Raw genomic sequence first — 18,704 nt, 5'->3', positions numbered from 1 at the left:
GTGTAGTGGTAGTATGTACTGAAGTTGTAGGTTGTGGTTGTGTAGTGGTAGTATGTACTGAAGTTGTTAGTTGTGGTTGTGTAGTGGTAGTATGTACTGAAGTTGTAGGTTGTGGTTGTGTAGTGGTAGTATGTACTGAAGTTGTTAGTTGTGGTTGTGTAGTGGTAGTATGTACTGAAGTTGTAGGTTGTGGTTGTGTAGTGGTAGTATGTCCTGAAGTTGTTAGTTGTGTTTGTGTAGTGGTAGTATGTACTGAAGTTGTTAGTTGTGGTTGTGTAGTGGTAGTATGTACTGAAGTTGTAGGTTGTGGCTGTGTGTTAGTATGTACTGAAGTTGTTAGTTGTGTTTGTGTGTTAGTATGTACTGAAGTTGTAGGTTGTGGTTGTGTAGTGGTAGTATGTACTGAAGTTGTTAGTTGTGGTTGTGTAGTGGTAGTATGTACTGAAGTTGTAGGTTGTGGTTGTGTAGTGGTAGTATGTACTGAAGTTGTAGGTTGTGGTTGTGTAGTGGTAGTATGTACTGAAGTTGTAGGTTGTGGTTGTGTAGTGGTAGTATGTACTGAAGTTGTAGGTTGTGGTTGTGTAGTGGTAGTATGTACTGAAGTTGTAGGTTGTGGTTGTGTAGTGGTAGTATGTACTGAAGTTGTAGGTTGTGGTTGTGTAGTGGTAGTATGTACTGAAGTTGTAGGTTGTGGTTGTGTAGTGGTAGTATGTACTGAAGTTGTAGGTTGTGGTTGTGTAGTGGTAGTATGTACTGAAGTTGTTAGTTGTGGTTGTGTAGTGGTAGTATGTACTGAAGTTGTAGGTTGTGGTTGTGTAGTGGTAGTATGTACTGAAGTTGTAGGTTGTGGTTGTGTAGTGGTAGTATGTACTGAAGTTGTAGGTTGTGGTTGTGTAGTGGTAGTATGTACTGAAGTTGTAGGTTGTGGTTGTGTAGTGGTAGTATGTACTGAAGTTGTAGGTTGTGGTTGTGTAGTGGTAGTATGTACTGAAGTTGTAGGTTGTGGTTGTGTAGTGGTAGTATGTACTGAAGTTGTAGGTTGTGGTTGTGTAGTGGTAGTATGTACTGAAGTTGTAGGTTGTGGTTGTGTACTGGTAGTATGTACTGAAGTTGTAGGTTGTGGTTGTGTAGTGGTAGTATGTACTGAAGTTGTAGGTTGTGGTTGTGTAGTGGTAGTATGTACTGAAGTTGTAAGTTGTATGTAAGTCAGTACTAACTGTCTCTGGTCATTCCAGGTTACTACTATGAGCTGGATGACTCGTATGATGAGAGTGATGAGGAGGAGGTCAGGGCCCACCTCAGGAGGGTAGCAGGGCAGCCCCCTCTCAAACTGGACGACTCCACAGAGGTACAGTTTTATCCTGCACACACACTCTATACACACTGTTATCTCCTGGCTTTATAATACGTTCCTCTCCCCATGTAGAAAGTGGACTTCCTGTGTGTGTTTGGTCTGACCACGGTGTCACGACGTGACCACCTGGTGCAGCAGAAGAGGAGGAAGAGGAGGAGGATGCTGAGGGAGCGCAGCCCCTCGCCCCCGGCTGTTCTGTCCAAACGCACCCCTCCTCCCCCTGCCCCCCTCAGCACCCACTTCACCCCAGAGGAGATGGACAGAGCCCCCGAACTGGAAGACAAGAAACGCTTCCTCACCATGTTCAGCCTGTCCCATGTCTCTGTACAGCAGAGGAGAGGTATGTACCCTACATCCTAAACACTACACCCTAACCCCTACTCACCATCCAACCGCACTGCACAGAGCAACTAACCCCCTAAAGCTTTCATGAACATGGTTATCATGTCCACTGTGCTCTGAAGACATGTACACAGTGTGACAGACACCTGACATTTCACTATCTGTATTGTACATTATAAACTGGGTGGTTCGAGCCCTGATTCTTGATTGGCTGAAAGCCGTTGTATACCAAACCGTATACCATGGGTAAGACCATTTGTTTTGACTGTTCTAATTACGTTGGTAACCAGTTTAGATGTGTTGTGCCTAAGAACAGCTCTTAGCCTTGGTATATTGGCCATATAGCACAACCCTTGTGCCTTATTGCTTAATTATACGTTAAACACACTGCTAGCATGCATTACACATTACTCTGCCACCCTCTTCAGTGTGACAGCTGGACTTTCTGTGAGGAGAAACAGATATACACACACTGCTGTGGCGAGGCGTGGAGTGGCAGCGGCAGGTTTACGGCGATCCCACTCTAATCCTATGGATTTACCGCATGCTGCCTGCAGATGGCAGTGTGCAGCCTCCCACACACACACACACACACACACACACACACACACACACACACACACACACACTCACACACTCACAGCAGAGGAGCAGCAGGGATTACAGAGACGTGGATGAGATGTTAATTCTCTCTCTCTCTCCCTCTTTCTCTCTCTCTCACTCTCTCTCTCTCACCCTCTCTCTCACCCTCTCTCTCACCCTCTCTCTCTCTCTCTCTCTCTCTCTCTCACCCTCTCTCTCACTCTCCCTCTCTCTCTCTCTCACCCTCTCTCTCTCTCTCCCTCCCCCTCTTACCCTCTCTCTCTCTCCCTCCCCTCTCTATATATTTATCTCTCTGCCAGATAATGAGACAGTGGTAGAGTTGCTTCAGGCCATTAAACAGAAGAGCGTAACCTTGGATACCATCAGACATGCCCCTCACCCCCTATGTAAGACCCCCCCAGCACAGAACTCAGGTAAGCGCGCACACACGCACAAACACAAACAAACACACACCTTTCCTCATTCCTTCCCTGCTGTTAGCAGCCAGGTGTGTGAGATACATCTCTGTAGTAATGTTACAGCAGTAATGTTATGGGTTGGGGTTCAAATGACTGATTGCCTGCTGATGTCTTGATACAGTATATTTATATGAATCTGGGTGGGAATGTGTCTCAATGCGTCTCAGTTCATTGACTGTAACATACGCCTGTCCCGACAGATCCTGCCTCAGCGCTTTCCAGCCAATCAGATGAGCCACTCAGTGTCAGTCCCTCCTCCCCCAGCGGACTCCTGGGGCAGCCTAAACCCCCCTCCTCCTCTGACGCACTGAGACCAAAGGACCCCCCTCCTCCACTCCCCTACCTGGAAAAGACCCGTGGGCTCCCTGAAGGCCCCCCCTCCAAGAGGAGCTCGTCGTCCAGCCTGCTGAATAGCCTGCGGCCCCCCGTGCAGCCTAAAGATGCTCCCCCCAGCCTGAACGGCCGGACCAAGCCCTGGGAGAGCTTTACTGCTGAAGAGTTTTCCCAGCATTTCCACGAGTCTGTCCTCCAGTCCACACAGAAGGCGCTGCAGAAGCACAAAGGTACCGCAGCAGCTCTCCTTCATACTCCAGGTGGAAGTTACCCTCAGGCACAGATCTAGGATCAGCTTATACTGTGAATCTCCAGATCAAATCGAATTGTATTTGTCACATGCGCCGAATACAACCTTACCTTACCGTGAAATGCATACTTTCAAGCCCTCAACCAAAAATGCAGTTTTAAGAAAAATAAGAGATTTACTGAATAAACGAAAGTAAAAAAAATGTTGACTCTGTACCGGTACCCCCTGTATATAGCCTGCACATCGACTCTGTACCAGTACCCCCTGTATACAGCCTCCACATCGACTCTGTACCGGTACCACCTGTATATAGCCTGCACATCGACTCTGTACCGGTACCCTCCGTATACAGCCTCCACATCGACTCTGTACCGGTACTCCCTGTATTTAGCCTTCACATCGACTCTGTACCGGTACCCCCTGTATACAGCCTCCACATTGACTCTGTACCGGTACTCCCTGTATTTAGCCTTCACATCGACTCTGTACTGGTACCCTCTGTATACAGCCTCCACATTGACTCTGTACCGGTACTCCCTGTATTTAGCCTTCACATCGACTCTGTACCGGTACCCTCTGTATACAGCCTCCACATTGACTCTGTACCGGTACCCCCTGTATACAGCCTCCACATTGACTCTGTACCGGTACTCCCTGTATTTAGCCTTCACATCGACTCTGTACCGGCACCCTCTGTATACAGCCTCCAAATTGACTCTGTACCGGTACTCCCTGTATTTAGCCTTCACATCGACTCTGTACCGGTACCCCCTGTATACAGCCTCCACATCGACTCTGTACCGGTACTCCCTGTATTTAGCCTTCACATCGACTCTGTACCGGTACCCTCTGTATACAGCCTCCACATTGACTCTGTACCGGTACCCCCTGTATACAGCCTCCACATTGACTCTGTACCGGTACCCCCTGTATACAGCCTCCACATCGACTCTGTACCGGTACCCCCTGTATATTGCCTGCACATCGACTCTGTACCGGTACCCCCTGTATACAGCCTCCACATTGACTCTGTACCGGTACTCCCTGTATTTAGCCTTCATATCGACTCTGTACCGGTACCCTCTGTATACAGCCTCCACATTGACTCTGTACCGGTACCCCCTGTATACAGCCTCCACATTGACTCTGTACCGGTACCCCCTGTATACAGCCTCCACATCGACTCTGTACCGGTACCCTCTGTATACAGCCTCCACATCGACTCTGTACCGGTACCCCCTGTATATTGCCTGCACATCGACTCTCTACCGGTACCCCCTGTATACAGCCTCCACATCGACTCTGTACCGGTACCCCCTGTATACAGCCTCCACATTGACTCTGTACCGGTACTCCCTGTATTTAGCCTCGACATCGACTCTGTACCGGTACTCCCTGTATATAGCCTCCACATTGACTCTGTACCGGTACCCTCTGTATACAGCCTCCACATCGACTCTGTACCGGTACTCCCTGTATACAGCCTCCACATTGACTCTGTACCGGTACCCCCTGTATATAGCCTCCACATTGACTCTGTACCGGTACCCCCTGTATATAGCCTCCACATTGACTCTGTACCGGTACTCCCTGTATATAGCCTCCACATCAACTCTGTACCGGTACCCCCTGTATATAGCCTCCACATCGACTCTGTACCGGTACCCCCTGTATATAGCCTCCACAATGACTCTGTACCGGTACCCCCTGTATATAGCCTCCACATTGACTCTGTACCGGTACTCCCTGTATTTAGCCTCCACATCGACTCTGTACCGGTACTCCCTGTATATAACCTCCACATCGACTCTGTACCGGTACTCCCTGTATATAGCCTCCACATTGACCCTGTACCGGTACCCCCTGTATATAGCCTCCACATTGACTCTGTACCGGTACTCCCTGTATTTAGCCTCCACATCGACTCTGTACCGGTACTCCCTGTATATAGCCTCCACATTGACTCTGTACCGGTTCCACCTGTATATAGCCTCCACATCGACTCTGTACCGGTACTCCCTGTATATAGCCTCCACATTGACTCTGTACCGGTACTCCCTGTATTTAGCCTCCACATTGACTCTGTACCGGTACTCCCTGTATATAGCCTCCACATTGACTCTGTACCGGTACCCCCTGTATTTAGCCTCGCTTGTTATTTTACTGCTGTTGTTTAATTATTTGTTACTTTTATTTTCTATTTTTTACTTAACACTTATTTTTCTTAAAACGGTATTGTTGGTTAAGGGATTGTTAGTAAGCATTTCACTGTAAGGTCTACCTGTTGTATTTGGTGCATATGACAAATAACATTTGATTAGATTAGATTTTCCTGTTGTCCATGATCAGCTCCTTTGTCTTGCTTACATTGAGGGAGAGGTTGTTGTCCTGGCACCACACTGCTAGGTCTCTGACCTCCTCTCTATAGGCTGTCTCATTGTTGATGGTGATCAGGCCTACCACTGTTGTGTCATCTGCAAACTTAATGATGGTGTTGGAGTCATGCTTGGCCACGCAGTCGTGGGTGAACAGGGAATACAGGAGGAGACTAAGCATACACCCTTGAGGGGCCCCCGTGTTGAGGATCAGTGTGGCAGATGTGTTGTTGCCTACCCTACCCTGTTTGGTCCCAGGTTCCTCAGCTTTAGTGATGAGCTTTGAGGGTACTATGGTGTTGAACGCTGAGCTGTAGTCAATGAATAGAATTCTCACGTAAGTGTTCCTTTTGTCCAGGTGGGAAAGGGCAGTGTGGAGTGCAATAGAGATTGCATCATCTGTGGATCTGCTGGGGCGGTATGCAAATTGGAGTGGGTCTAGGGTTTCTTGGATAATGGTGTTGATGTGAGCCATTACCAGCCTTTCAAAGCACTTCATGGCTATGGACGTGAGTGCTACGGGTCTGTAGTCATTTAGGCAGGTTGCCTTTGTTCTTGGGCACAGAGACTATGGTGGTATGATTGAAACATGTTGATATTACAGACTCGGTCAGAGAGAGGTTGAAAATGTCAGTGAAGAAACTTGCCAGTTGAAACCAAAATAGATCCTAACCCTGACTATTAAGGTTGTGCAGTATTGTACCTGATTTTAACGTTCTGTCATAGAGTTTTCCCATCTCAAGGGGTTAAATAAATAAAAATACTATCGTAGGTGCCAATGTATTGCCATTAAAGTAACAGGGTTGACTGTAAATGGGTTGAGGTTTTCATCTTAAATCAGCCATAAATCCCCTCGTGACAGAGGGAATGGAAGCTTGTTCTGTGCAACAGGGATGGGCAATTGAATGCAAGTTTCCCAACAAAAAATATATTGTAAAATATTTCTAGCCTATCTATGAATGGGTAACAGTGTTGACTTGTTTTGTTTGACTCGCACGGTTTTCCAGCCAAAAAGCATAGACCCAACTCACCTGCTTTTACACCATGATTTGACTATTATTTGTTCAATGTTTATTTTGAAAAACATTTATTCAAAGAAATAGTTTCACCATATTAAAACAAAAGTTCACTAAATTAAATCAATATTAATCTTCAGAAATTATTTTGTCAAACAATAACATAACTAGGGCTAACAATGATGGTAATAAACTTGAAGAACTTTGGGTTAAAGACCCAATACAGTAGTGTAAGACTGTTCGGTGGGATGGAGTTTTGGCCTGCCGGGTGACATCACCAGGCGGTACATTTGTTAATAAACCAACAAGAAAGAGAATAACTACTAGTTTTTAGTTTTCCCTCTACTTAGACCACTCACAGACAGTCCTAGCAAAATTCTTGCTTGAGAAATTGCTCTTTGCTAAAAGGCTATTTTGGTTTATTTTTGACCATTTTAATTGAAAACAATCACAGTATGATCCTTCATTTTTACCCAGAAAATATTTGAAATGTAGATAAAAACTGCTGCATTGGACCTTTAAAAACATGCAAAGGACATGTTCTGAAGTTTGGCACCAGAAAAATCTGATTTATAGAATTTCCCATGTGGTCAATATTAAAGGGCACTTCATTGAGTATAACAGGCTTATGCAATTCAGTATTGGTGCACAATTTCTCCTTTAAATATCAAAGGGGTGCAAAATGTTCTCTATTTGTGGAACAACCCAAGTATTAATGATGTGTTAATGTAATATCTTGGGCTCCCGAGCAGCGCAGTGGTCTAAGACATTGTATCTCAGTGCAAGAGGCATCACTACAGTCCCTGGTTTGAATCCATGCTGTATCACATATGGCTGTGATTGGGAGTCCTATTGGGCGGCGCACAATTAGCCCAGCGTTGTCTGGGTTTGGCTGGGGTAGGCCGTCATTGTAAATAAGAATTTGTTCTTAACTGACTTGCCTAGTTAAATAATGGTTAAATAAATATAAATATCCCTTTCTCGCCCTCTCTCTCTACCCCCCCCCCCCCCCTCTCTCTCTCTACCCCCCCCCCCCCCCCCCCCCCCCCCCCTCTAGGTGGAGCCACAGTGATCTCAGCACCCTCTCACCTCCAGGACTCCTCAGTGCACTACAACATTCCAGAGCTGCAGAGCGCCCCCAGTCGGCCGCCCCCGCCACACACACACCCTCACACACACTCCATCCAACACCCGCACCCACACTCCATCCAACACCCGCACTCACACGCGCACCCGCTCCCCCAGCCCAATGGGCAGCACTGCCCCCCGCACCCCCACCGAGAGCCCCCAGGAGTGAGGGAGGAGCAGTCTGCACCAGAGGACTCAGAAGAAGAGGAGGAAGAGGAGGAAGAGGAGGCCCCAGTACCCAGGTGGCAGGGGATTGAAGCGATCTTTGAAGCCTATCAGGAATACATTGAAGGTAAGCAGTCAGTCACTTTTCTGTTTATTTAAAGGCCCAGTGCAGTCAAAACGTCATTTCAGCCTGTACATTTAAAAAGTATATATAATATTATTATTATTGTAACTATTATTTATTTGGGGCTGTTTTAGTGGGGTGAAGTGTTGTCAGTGAATTAGTTAATAGACCAATAAGAAAGAGAGTTCCAAACCTCTCTGCCAATAACTACTAGTTTTCAGTTTTCCCCTTCCCACTTAGACGACTCACAGACACTCCTAGTAAAATTCTTGCTTGAGAAATTGCTATTTCCTAAGAGGCTTTTTTTTTTACCATTTTAATTGAAAGCAATCACAATAAGGTACTTAATTGGCTGCATTGGACCTTTAATGACTAATGTCCTTGATTTTGGAATCGTTCATGTATGGTTGAAATCTAGAGACCAATGGACATTTATGACTCTTTGGTTATGAGTAGTTGTAGCGTATTCCCAACACTAGAGGGTGGTATTTATCCTTTTCTACTACTCTCTGTTGGTCCAACAAATAGGATGTAAACAGTCAAACATACATACACACACTATCTGTAATGAGTCTTGTGTAGCGAGTTGTGTACTGTATGCTGCTTGCCTGTGGCAGTATGGTCTGTTGTAGCTCTAGCTGTGTCCTGCTCTCTGGTTATTGGTACATGGGGAGACAGGCAGGCAGTTAGTGTTAGCGTGGATGCTAATGAGACCCCAGGTCACATCCCCTCAGGCTCACTGTTATTCTCTTCTCTTTCCTCTCCCTCTCCTCCTCTGCCTCCCTCCTCTCCTTCTCCACTCCCCCCCCCCTTTTCTTCCCCTGCCTTCGTCCTCCCTCCCTCCTTCAGAGCAAGGTGTGGAGCGCCAGGTGCTGCAGAGCCAGTGTCGGAGACTGGAGAACCAGCACTACAACCTGAGCCTGACAGCAGAGCAGCTCTCCCACAGCATGGGGGTAAGATCCTGTCTGCTACATCTATCATCACTGAGCTTCCTGCAAATCGTTTGGAGGAAATATAGTGTCTATTTTAATCAGCTATGTTCAATTGTATTCTTCATACTGTAAAATAATATTAAATAATGCCACATAATTCTAAGCAAATGTGTGGGTGAGTGTGTATCCTTGTGCTGTGTTTTGTTACTTTCTCTTTATGGTGTTACATTTTTGTTAATATGGTTTTATTGACTCTACTCCACCCGGCTCTCTCTCTCTCTCCCTTCTTCTCTGTTTAAAGGAGTTGATGTCTCAGAGACAAAAGCTGGCGGTGGAGAGGGAGAAGTTACAGGCCGAGTTGGAGCACTTCAGGAAGTGTCTGACGCTGCCGCAGCCCCACTGGGCCAGGGGAGGGCACTACAAGGGTTACCCCCCCAGGTGACAGCTCCACTGGGCCAGGGGAGGGCACTACAAGGGTTACCCCCCCAGGTGACAGCTCCACAGGAGAGAGGGATGAATTCATGGATTCATTGATAGATGGATGGGGCTGCTGCCAGCCTGCCAGGGACGGTGCCACCAGCCAGTGGTCTGTGATAACCCTGGGGTCAGAGGGCGCAACAGGCATGTCACACACCGGGCAAAGCTCTAGGACGGCATGGTCAACACACACACAAACATACAGAGGAACACACTCACACCATTCTCTTCAGCAGGCACCAGTTACTCTCTTACATTGCAGTCCCAGCCCCATCCTGGGCTCCCCTCACAGCCACGCCCACACAGACAATCCTGCAATCGGAGAGCAGCTCAGCCCTGGAATAGGTGTGGTCACATGACAGAGCGCCATCTACCACCAATCCAATGCCCCTACCTCTGGCCAACCGGACAGGACTGAACCTCCCAGCATCTCTCCTGGTGGCAGGTCAGGCCAGCTTTCAAACTTGAAATGCACTTAAAGAGAAAGACCTGAAGAACTACCTGGTGGGTACTGTGTTACGACAAAGAACTGTTCCAATTAGGGAAGAACTTACAAAATGCACATTTTGGAATGAATAAAGGAAATGTTTTATTTCGAGATGAGAATAAGAATTTAAAAGGTGCTTCAGCCTTGTATTGTAAATAATATTAAGACTCAAAATAATTTTGTATGTTTTTATTACTTTAATCATTGTTCTTTTAAGAAGAAGAAAATAAGCCTGCCATTTTTTTATATGTTCATGCTTTTCTGGGTGAAACAGAAAGCTTTGCTTTTAGTGTTTGTTCTGCTGCTGGTCAGGACTGCCCTGTTCAGAGGTGTAGATTGAAGGAGAAAAGGAGAGAGAGAACATGCTCCTCTCCTCTCCTCTCCCCCTTTGACCCAGCCATGTGTGCTGCCGTAGCAGCAGCCTGAGCTCCAGCCACAGCCCTCCCTCCCCTGGCCTCCAGGCCCCGTAAGGCTCACTGAGATGGGGGTAAGACCTAACTCCAGGCCCCACAGGCCTCCCAGATCCATGCACTCCATCAGAACACCAGGCCCACACAGAACCCCTCCTGTCAGGAACAGCGTGTTTTACCACTCTCCCTGTGTGAGTAGTTACTCATGGGAAAGAGTAAGTGACAGCTACAGTTACAATGTCATCCTTTATTTCTCTCTCTCCTTTTTCCCCCTTCAGCTCTAGTCCAGGGATGGGCGCTTAGTAAAACTGTTAACTGATAACTAGGCCCATCTCTCTGGACCTTATCATTAAGCACAAGGGGCACAACACCCATTATGATGAGACATTCATATCACTAAACCCACAGAGAGGAGGGAACAATGCAGACAATACCACGTCAAGATTATTCTCCTTTGTGTTTGCCATAAAAGGAAATAGTGCCAAAAAGTAGCCCTCCCTCACACAAAATATCATGAGACTTTTAAACCTCCAAATATAGTAATTCAACTAACTCCCTGAATTGAAATGGCCAACCCACTTCTAAACATATTATATTACTACATTTATCCCACTTATCATAATGTCAAAGCCCTTGCCAACAATTGGTTAATGGATAATTGTTTTTCACTTGAGGGCCCTCAAATCCAAAGTCTATTAAAGGTTCTCTTTTGCCAAGTATATGAATCATTGCCCTGCACTGCACTGTGCATCTATAGTGTGTGTTTTCAAGCCTGCATCAGTGTCCACCTCGCTGCTGGCCATAGCTGTCTCCTGTGCCTCAGTACCCCTGTTCCCCAGTCTCTCTATTCCCCTACCTTCCTTCTGTGGGAGTGTCTGGCCTTTTAGCCTTGCAGAAGGACCTCCGGCAGCATAGATCACAATGCAGCGTGGGTATTGTAGTGCTGTCAGTCAGAGTTGACAAGGCTTTGAGTATGTAGTCCTAAAGAGGTTCTGTTTGAACTTCAGTCTGATGCTGTGGATGTGAGATGACAGGGAGGGGAGGGTGGCTGCAGGTCTGGTCCCTACATCCCTCTTTGTTCCACTCCTGGGGAGCTCTCAGAGGAACACCCAGTTAGGGAGGCGGAACCATGTTTACAGACCAGAGCAGAGCTACGATAGGAGCACCACTTGTCAATCAGACAGCAAGCGCTACCACTGAGTTAAGCAGCCAATGAGTTAGCGGGAGGACGTTAGGCCCTTCCCCAGAGCCTCCTTACTCTACTACGCACGCACACGCAATAGGCCCCTGACTCTATGGAGGATGTCTAGACTCTAGATGCTGTGAAACTCTGATTTTAAAATGTACTTGTTTGAATTAATTGTAATGTAATATATTATTTGTTGAATGTAGTAATTAGGTATTTATGAATATATTGCTGTAATTTCAGACAAAAAAATAAAATAAAATATTTCAAAAATGTACTTGAATAGTCAAGTCTTCTCTTGGTACAACTCTTATTTCTACTTGTAGGTATTAAACACTACCCCCAACAGAGGACTTGTGGATTGGATAGATTTGTATAACTCTTATTTCTACTTGTAGGTATTAAACACTACCTCCAACAGAGGACTTGTGGATTGGATAGATTTGTATAACTCTTATTTCTACTTGTAGGTATTAAACACTACCCCCAACAGAGGACTTGTGGATTGGATAGATTTGTATAACTCTTATTTCTACTTGTAGGTATTAAACACTACCTCCAACAGAGGACTTGTGGATTGGATAGATTTGTATAACTCTTATTTCTACTTGTAGGTATTAAACACTACCTCCAACAGAGGACTTGTGGATTGGCAGTAAAAATAACACACGGGCTACAAAGGAAAACTGTTACGTGTAGTTGAATTTCTCTGGACCAAGACATACAGCCACGCAATCATCAATATCCACTCTGTGTCTTTTTCTCCACACTCTCTCAAAGGTGCCTCTGGGAATACTATCGCTTTTAAAATAAAAGTCCCCAGGGTGTAAACAATAACGGTGCCTCAACATTACAGTAAAATAAAAGTCGTAACAAAAGTAAGGCTAGAGATTTTTATATCAACATAAGTCTAGGCTTTAGAGCTTCCATTAGTACATATGTGTTACATCTCTGATTGTTTTGCCTGCCTGCTCTCATCCTTTTGGTTCTCAGCCTCTCTCACTTCCTTTCTGAATTGTCTGACCCCACAAGCTGCATTACACATGCTCTTAAATGCCTCATCATTTTCCACAGGAGGTTTTGTACAGTTGTTCTCAAATTCAACTTCTGGACAAGTCAACAGTTCCATCAAGAGTTTTCTTAATTTACCAGAATGTCCTTGGCCTGTTAGTTGACTCTTTATCTCACAATGTACAGTGCCTTGCGAAAGTATTCGGCCCCCTTGAACTTTGCGACCTTTTGCCACATTTCAGGCTTCAAACATAAAGATATAAAACTGTATTTTTTTGTGAAGAATCAACAACAAGTGGGACACAATCATGAAGTGGAACGACATTTATTGGATATTTCAAACTTTTTTAACAAATCAAAAACTGAAAAATTGGGCGTGCAAAATTATTCAGCCCCTTTACTTTCAGTGCAGCAAACTCTCTCCAGAAGTTCAGTGAGGATCTCTGAATGATCCAATGTTGACCTAAATGACTAATGATGATAAATACAATCCACCTGTGTGTAATCAAGTCTCCGTATAAATGCACCTGCACTGTGATAGTCTCAGAGGTCCGTTAAAAGCGCAGAGAGCATCATGAAGAACAAGGAACACACCAGGCAGGTCCGAGATACTGTTGTGAAGAAGTTTAAAGCCGGATTTGGATACAAAAAGATTTCCCAAGCTTTAAACATCCCAAGGAGCACTGTGCAAGCGATAATATTGAAATGGAAGGAGTATCAGACCACTGTAAATTTACCAAGACCTGGCCGTCCCTCTAAACTTTCAGCTCATACAAGGAGAAGACTGATCAGAGATGCAGCCAAGAGGCCCATGATCACTCTGGATGAACTGCAGAGATCTACAGCTGAGGTGGGAGACTCTGTCCATAGGACAACAATCAGTCGTATATTGCACAAATCTGGCCTTTATGGAAGAGTGGCAAGAAGAAAGCCATTTCTTAAAGATATCCATAAAAAGTGTCGTTTAAAGTTTGCCACAAGCCACCTGGGAGACACACCAAACATGTGGAAGAAGGTGCTCTGGTCAGATGAAACCAAAATTGAACTTTTTGGCAACAATGCAAAACGTTATGTTTGGCGTAAAAGCAACACAGCTCATCACACTGAACACACCATCCCCACTGTCAAACATGGTGGTGGCAGCATCATGGTTTAGGCCTGCTTTTCTTCAGCAGGGACAGGGAAGATGGTTAAAATTGATGGGAAGATGGAAAACATAAAGCAAAATCTACAGTGGAATGGTTCAAAAATAAACATATCCAGGTGTTAGAATGGCCAAGGCAAAGTCCAGACCTGAATCCAATCGAGAATCTGTGGAAAGAACTGAAAACTGCTGTTCACAAATGCTCTCCATCCAACCTCACTGAGCTCGAGCTGTTTTGCAAGGAGGAATGGGAAAAAATGTCAGTCTCTCGATGTGCAAAACTGATAGAGACATACCCCAAGCGACTTACAGCTGTAATCGCAGCAAAAGGTGGCGCTACAAAGTATTAACTTAAGGGGGCTGAATAATTTTGCACGCCCAATTTTTCAGTTTTTGATTTGTTAAAAAAGTTTGAAATATCCAATAAATGTCGTTCCACTTCATGATTGTGTCCCACTTGTTGTTGATTCTTCACAAAAAAATACAGTTTTATATCTTTATGTTTGAAGCCTGAAATGTGGCAAAAGGTCGCAAAGTTCAAGGGGGCTGAATACTTTCGCAAGGCACTGTATGTATATACTTGTTGCCCAAACTCTAGGATCATAATGTGATTGGGCAGTTGTCAGGCCATCCTTATTTACTTTACACCTTGCTGGAACAGAGGTAATTATGGGAAAGACTGCTGTGGAATTGTACACGTTGCTCAACGCTTCTGATCCATGTTGGTGACTCCATTGTTTTGCCTTTTCCAAGAAAACTCTCTGTTAGTGTTTCCTCCCCTTCCAGAAGTAAAACACAGAAGTTGGGCTCTGGATAGTATGTGCCTAGACTGAAGTATTTTGCTGTTTCATTTTGAATGCCGTTGTCAACCTGGCTTGGCCTCTTGAAATTCCCCTCCGGAAACTCATAGTCTGTTGACATCACTGTGAGTATTAGAGTGCTGTCTGACCATCTCTGAATAAGAGCTGTACACTTGTTTAAAGCTTACAGTATCAGCGTCAATAAAACTGAAATAGATCAGATCGTCAGTATCCTCTCCTCTCAACTCTCTAACAATCTTTTCAGTTTCTGCATGATTTTTTAGATATTCTCTGATATCCGTACGTGGTATTTTTTAATATATTTTTTTAAGGTCAGGTATTGGGTCATGTTTAATGTTACCATTGGGTCCCCAGGTAAATTAAATATTTTAAACCTCAGGGTTGTTTTTTCCTCTTATTCTACCAGTTGAAACAGCAGCTTCGTGAGCTCAGAAACATCTTTTCCATTAAGGCCAATGATGATGGCCACGTCTTTCAGGAGCTCCTTATCTTCCTCCTTAAAGCCTGTATCCTCCAACAACGTCAGTAACCTTTGAACCTGTGTGTCACGTTCTGACCTTAGTTCTTTTGTTATGTCTTTGTTTTAGTATGGTCAGGGCATGAGTTGGGTAGGTTGTCTATGTTCGTTTTTCTATGATTAGCTATTTCTGTGTTTGGCCTGGTATGGTTCTCAATCAGAGGCAGCTGTCAATCGTTGTCCCTGATTGAGAACCATATTTAGGGAGCCTGTTTTCTATTGTGTTTCGTGGGTGATTGTTTTCTGTGGTGTGTCTGCACCAGCCAGAACTGTTTTCGGTCGTTTCTTTTTGTTATTTCCATGTTCATTTTAAGAAATATGGACACATACCACGCTGCACCTTGGTCCTCACCTTCTTCCACCAACAACGGCCGTTACACTGTGACTCGATTTGGTCCAGTGGTCGGCTGTTGTCAGGTAGTGGGACCCACATGGGCACATTGATCAGGAACTTTATATTTTGATCCTGGTTCTGCTTCTGGGTTTGTCAGGAGAAACAAACACAAAGCATGTAAGGTTAGGAAATGAAAGTACTTTTGGTTAAAGGTCACTGTTAGAAATTTGCAGTATCCCTTGGAGAAGATATATTTAAGCTGAAGCTCATTGACCTCTAACTGTAATTCATAGATTTGAGCCCAGATGTTGTTCTACTACAATGACACTGTTGTTGGCTCACCTGACTGGAACCCTGGTTGAGCTCGTTCCTTTCATCTTGTCTTCCACCCCTCCCCTGTCCCTCTTCCTACTAGAGGGCCCTAGCTGTGGGGTGTTGTTCGACCTCTTGGCACCAGGGGGCAAACCTTGCAGCTCAGTATTCTCCAAACTGCAGAACAAAACAGGAATAAATCATGCTTTTTTTAACAGCTAAGTTATAACATAACTACCAGTAATAGGAATAGTTACTTTGTTTTCCTCCAAAACTCCCTACATTAATAATTTTCACCAAATGGTGTCCCCCTATCCCCAATCTCCCTACTGTATTATGTGGTCGCTGGTTTCTGGGTTGTTGACATGAGACTGTCTGGTGGGCGGCTTCACAGTAGAGTCTGAGGGGAGAAACAGGCTATTCAGAGACTTGGGGAGGGAGGTAGAGAGACTTAGACTGAATGTGTAGTGATAAACCATCCTCTTCTCACCTGGTGGTACTTTACAAACTGGGACGTCTACAGATTCATCAGACGCCTTCCCCAAACAGCAGGAGAACTTTTAGGAGCGTGGTCCCCAAACATCAGGAGAACTTTTAGGAGCGTGGTCCCCAAACAGCAGGACAACTTTTAGGAGCGTGGTCCCCAAACAGCAGGAGAACTTTTAGGAGCGTGGTCCCCAGACAGCAGGAGAACATTGAGGAGCGTGGTCCCCAAACAGCAGGAGAACTTTTAGGAGCGTGGTCCCCAAACACCAGGAGAACTTTTAGGAGCGTGGTCACCAAACAGCAGGAGAACTTTTAGGAGCGTGGTCCCCAAACAGCAGGAGAACTTTTAGGAGCGTGGTCCCCAAACAGCAGGAGTACTTTTAGGAGCGTGGTCCCCAAAAGCAGGAGAACTTTTAGGAGCGTGGTCCCCAGACAGCAGGAGAACATTGAGTAGCGTGGTCCCCAAACAGCAGGAGAACTTTTAGGAGCGTGATCCCCAGACAGCAGGAGAACATTGAGGAGCGTGGTCCCCAAACAGCAGGAGAACTTTTAGGAGCGTGGTCCCCAAACACCAGGAGAACTTTTAGGAGCGTGGTCCCCAAACAGCAGGAGAACTTTTAGGAGCGTGGTCCCCAAACACCAGGAGAACTTTTAGGAGCGTGGTCCCCAAACAGCAGGAGAACTTTTAGGAGCGTGGTCCCCAGATAGCAGGAGAACATTGAGGAGCGTGGTCCCCAAACAGCAGGAGAACTTTTAGGAGCGTGGTCCCCAAACACCAGGAGAACTTTTAGGAGCGTGGTCCCCAAACAGCAGGAGAACTTTTAGGAGCGTGGTCCCCAAACAGCAGGAGAACTTTTAGGAGCGTGGTCCCCAAAAAGCAGGAGAACTTTTAGGAGCGTGGTCCCCAAACAGCAGGAGAACTTTTAGGAGCGCGGTCCCCAGACAGCAGGAGAACATTGAGTAGCGTGGTCCCCAAACAGCAGGAGAACTTTTAGGAGCGTGATCCCCAGACAGCAGGAGAACATTGAGGAGCGTGGTCCCCAAACAGCAGGAGAACTTTTAGGAGCGTGGTCCCCAGACAGCAGGAGAACATTGAGTAGCGTGGTCCCCAAACAGCAGGAGAACTTTTAGGAGCGTGATCCCCAGACAGCAGGAGAACATTGAGGAGCGTGGTCCCCAAACAGCAGGAGAACTTTTAGGAGCGTGGTCCCCAAACACCAGGAGAACTTTTAGGAGCGTGGTCCCCAAACAGCAGGAGAACTTTTAGGAGCGTGGTCCCCAAACAGCAGGAGAACTTTTAGGAGCGTGGTCCCCAAACAGCAGGAGAACTTTTAGGAGCGTGGTCCCCAGACAGCAGGAGAACATTGAGGAGCGTGGTCCCCAAACAGCAGGAGAACTTTTAGGAGCGTGGTCCCCAAACAGCAGGAGAACTTTTAGGAGCGTGGTCCCCAAACAGCAGGAGAACTTTTAGGAGCGTGGTCCCCAAACAGCAGGAGAACTTTTAGGAGCGTGGTCCCCAAAAAGCAGGAGAACTTTTAGGAGCGTGGTCCCCAAACAGCAGGATAACTTTTAGGAGCGTGGTCCCCAGACAGCAGGAGAACATTGAGTAGCGTGGTCCCCAAACAGCAGGAGAACTTTTAGGAGCGTGATCCCCAGACAGCAGGAGAACATTGAGGAGCGTGGTCCCCAAACAGCAGGAGAACTTTTAGGAGCGTGGTCCCCAAACAGCAGGAGAACTTTGAGGAGCGTGGTCCCCAAACAGCAGGAGAACTTTTAGGAGCGTGGTCCCCAAACAGCAAGATAACTTTTAGGAGCGTGGTCCCCAAACAGCAGGAGAACATTGAGGAGCGTGGTCCCCAAACAGCAGGAGAACTTTTAGGAGCGTGGTCCCCAAACACCAGGAGAACTTTTAGGAGCGTGGTCCCCAAACAGCAGGAGAACTTTTAGGAGCGTGGTCCCCAAACAGCAGGAGAACATTGAGGAGCGTGGTCCCCAAACAGCAGGAGAACTTTGAGGAGCGTGGTCCCCAAACAGCAGGAGAACTTTTAGGAGCGTGGTCCCCAAACACCAGGAGAACTTTTAGGAGCGTGGTCCCCAAACAGCAGGAGAACTTTTAGGATCGTGGTCCCCAAACAGCAGGAGAACTTTTAGGAGCGTGGTCCCCAAAAAGCAGGAGAACTTTTAGGAGCGTGGTCCCCAAACAGCAGGAGAACTTTTAGGAGCGTGGTCCCCAAACAGCAGGAGAACTTTTAGGAGCGTGGTCCCCAGACAGCAGGAGAACATTGAGGGGCGTGGTCCCCAAACAGCAGGAGAACTTTTAGGAGCGTGGTCCCCAAACAGCAGGAGAACTTTTAGGAGCGTGGTCCCCAAACAACAGGAAAACTTTTAGGAGCGTGGTCCCCAAACAGCAGGACAACTTTTAGGAGCGTGGTCCCCAGA

General features: G+C 46.2%; 1 protein-coding gene across 4 annotated transcripts in view; it reads left to right on the top strand.

The window, feature by feature from the left end:
- Positions 1-11,896, top strand: part of LOC139384731 (genetic suppressor element 1-like) — a 307,652-nt gene extending 295,756 nt beyond the window's left edge. For all 4 annotated transcript variants that reach the window (XM_071129594.1, XM_071129591.1, XM_071129593.1 and 1 more), the window contains exons 10-16: positions 1,236-1,348; positions 1,427-1,694; positions 2,599-2,712; positions 2,958-3,320; positions 7,789-8,151; positions 8,998-9,101; positions 9,382-11,896. In XM_071129594.1, the coding sequence (XP_070985695.1) occupies positions 1,236-1,348; positions 1,427-1,694; positions 2,599-2,712; positions 2,958-3,320; positions 7,789-8,151; positions 8,998-9,101; positions 9,382-9,522 (1,466 nt within the window). In that variant the 3' untranslated portion in view covers positions 9,523-11,896. The remainder of the gene's footprint in view (positions 1-1,235; positions 1,349-1,426; positions 1,695-2,598; positions 2,713-2,957; positions 3,321-7,788; positions 8,152-8,997; positions 9,102-9,381) is intronic.
- The last annotated feature ends 6,808 nt before the right edge of the window (positions 11,897-18,704 follow it).

This window comes from Oncorhynchus clarkii, chromosome 26 (assembly GCF_045791955.1).
Source record: "Oncorhynchus clarkii lewisi isolate Uvic-CL-2024 chromosome 26, UVic_Ocla_1.0, whole genome shotgun sequence".
NCBI lineage: Eukaryota > Metazoa > Chordata > Actinopteri > Salmoniformes > Salmonidae > Oncorhynchus > Oncorhynchus clarkii.
This window is presented reverse-complemented; position numbering and strand designations above follow the sequence as displayed.